Below are 2,583 nucleotides of genomic sequence, written 5' to 3' on the forward strand. Positions count from 1 at the left end.
GACTTGGTCGTCGGTGCACACCTTTTCCAAATTCCAAAGATTACAGGATTAAAGTTCTGGCATCAGCCGATGCCTCCATTGGCCGCAAAGTTTTCTGTGCGGCAGTGCCATAGGGGACCCTGGTTTTGTACTGGTCCCTAGCTGTTGGGGGTTGTTTTCCCCTTGGTTATTAGATTTCCTGTGTTGTTGCTCCTGTTAAGCCCTTTTTTGTTACCCAGAAGGTTACCTTTCTGCTAATGTAAGGTTCCTTTCTCTGATGTGGGTACTGCGTTGCTTTTCTGATGGTTGCGTTGCCCACCCCTCATGTCTACACTGCTTTGGGACATCCCCATTAGTGAAGACTGTGTGAATGGGCGGCGACTGTCGGAGGACGTAAGAGAAAACAGAATTTTTGTAAAATATTACCGTAAAATTCCTTTCTCTGAGTCCTCCGACAGTCGCCGCCCCCGTCCCTCTTTTGGTTTTTTTTCTACACTTTCACTGCTTGCGACCAAACTGAGTTGGGATGGCTATTGCAGGGGGGTATTGGACGCGAAGGACAGCCCCCATGGGTGTGACTATGTAGATGAATTGTTCTTTTACAAGTCTTTTGCCTAGAAACTCCTGCGGAGGGGAAGCAATACCCCATTAGTGAAGTCTGTGTGAATGGGTGGGGACTGTCGGAGGACTCAGAGAAAGGAATTTTACGGTAAGATTTTACAAAAATTCAGTTTTTTTTAGTTGTGGGATTTTTTTTTTTTTGTGCTGTGTACCATTGGGGACATTTCACTTTGCTTCCTGTCCCAGAGATGCAAAAAGAAGGTAATCTCCCAATGTAAGAGGAGTTCCCTTCTAAGACACTTGTTCCCAGAACAGATGTTCCCATCGGAAGATTTCCCCTTATCTCTTGTTCTGGAAACAACTGTAAAATGTTGGATTTTCCCTCTTTCTTTCTTGGTGGCAGTACAAATAGAAGCATGAAACTCACCAATGGGAATATGAACTGCAAAAGATAGAGTCTAACCCTTCCCCACTTTATCAATTCAAAAGAGTTTGCCTAAAAATAAACATGTATTTTATTTGATTAAACTTGTATTAATTAATTGGTTTCATTTGTGTATTTGTATTAGTACACAACAAGCATGTTTTAATTTTCATTACCATTTACACTTAATAACAAAAAATTACCAAACAATGGAATGGAGCTCTTCAATCAAACTTATTCAAAAAAATTCATCCTTCTTGGACTGTCTGATATTCCTTATTTAAAACCAATCTTGTTTCTGATCTTCTTTATAATGTATATGGTGACAATATCTGGAAATTGTCTTCTCATTATCATGGTGAGACTTAATTCCCGTCTCCAAACCCCCATGTACTTTTTCTTAACTAACCTTGCCATCATTGACATCTGCTTCTCATCAACAGTGGTACCCAGAATACTGGTAAACACCATATCACAGGATAGAACTATATCTTTCCTAGGATGTGCAGCTCAGATGTATTTCCATCTGGCTCTTGGAGGTGCAGAATGCTTAATACTGACTGTCATGGCCTTTGATAGATATATTGCGATTTGTAAGCCATTACAGTACAATATGATAATGGACAAACAACTCTGTCTATGTCTGGCTATTGCATCCTGGTTTCTAGGCTTTAAGAATTCAGCTATCCAAGCAATGTTCACATTTCAGCTGCCGTTCTGTAAGTCTAATGTTATTGACCACTTTTTCTGTGAGATACCACCTTTACTTCGGCTCTCCTGCAAGGATATCTATCTCAATCAGGTATCAGGCATCATTGCAACTGCCCTCTTTGCATTCGGTACGTTCTTCCTAATTTTTCTGTCCTACCTTTGCATCACCTTAACTGTGATAAACATCCATTCTGTAACAGAAAGAAGGAAGGTTTTCTCCACTTGTGTCTCCCATATTGCTGTGGTCTCCATCTACTATGGTACTATCATGTTCATGCATATACGACCTCAGTCCAGTTACTTCCCAGAACAGGACAAAGCAGCCTCTGTTATCTATACAGTTGTGACTCCAATGGTTAATCCTGTAATATACAGCATAAGAAATAAAGATATCAAAGAAAGTATCAGAAAGACATTAAAGATTATCTAAACCCAAGAACACAAATTGAATATATTGCAGCTTATAAGTCTATCTTTATGTTGCCAGAATTTTAGTGTCCTTGTACCTTCCTGTGCAATGTACTGATAAATCCAATATTGTTATCATTCTTCAAAGCTATCTTATGTGCACTACAGAAGAATGTCCCCTCTGTAATGGAGATGACGAGTGTAGGAGTGGTTAGTGTTCCAAATCAAGAAAGCAGCCTCGTAACACTGATGGCTCCCCCCACAGATAGAGTACAACAAGTGAGTGTTGTCACCCTAACACAGGAAGTGTGTTCTAGGGTGACAACAGTGAAAATGAAGGGAAAAAGCCTGCCACTGGGCCTAAGCACTGATAAGCTGCAGTATATTAAAGTTTTGTTTTTAGCTTTAGACACTTGCTAAAACTAGTATATTATTTTGTCTCCCAATCTGGCTCCACTATCTTGAAGATTAGGCCCTCAACTTTGGAAAATATATATTAC

General features: G+C 40.0%; 1 protein-coding gene across 1 annotated transcript; it reads left to right on the forward strand.

Moving 5' to 3' along the window:
- Nucleotides 1-1,178: 1,178 nt before the first annotated feature.
- On the forward strand, nucleotides 1,179-2,105 carry LOC309564304 (olfactory receptor 5V1-like; the record flags this gene model as incomplete). The annotated part of the gene is made up of 1 exon (XM_082268930.1): nucleotides 1,179-2,105. One exon carries the CDS (start codon nucleotides 1,179-1,181, stop codon nucleotides 2,103-2,105), a length of 927 nt encoding a protein of 308 aa, XP_082125056.1.
- Between the last annotated feature and the right edge of the window lie 478 nt (nucleotides 2,106-2,583).

This window comes from Pelophylax lessonae, assembly GCF_965119305.1.
Source record: "Pelophylax lessonae genome assembly, chromosome: 9".
NCBI classification, from domain to species: Eukaryota; Metazoa; Chordata; class Amphibia; order Anura; family Ranidae; genus Pelophylax; species Pelophylax lessonae.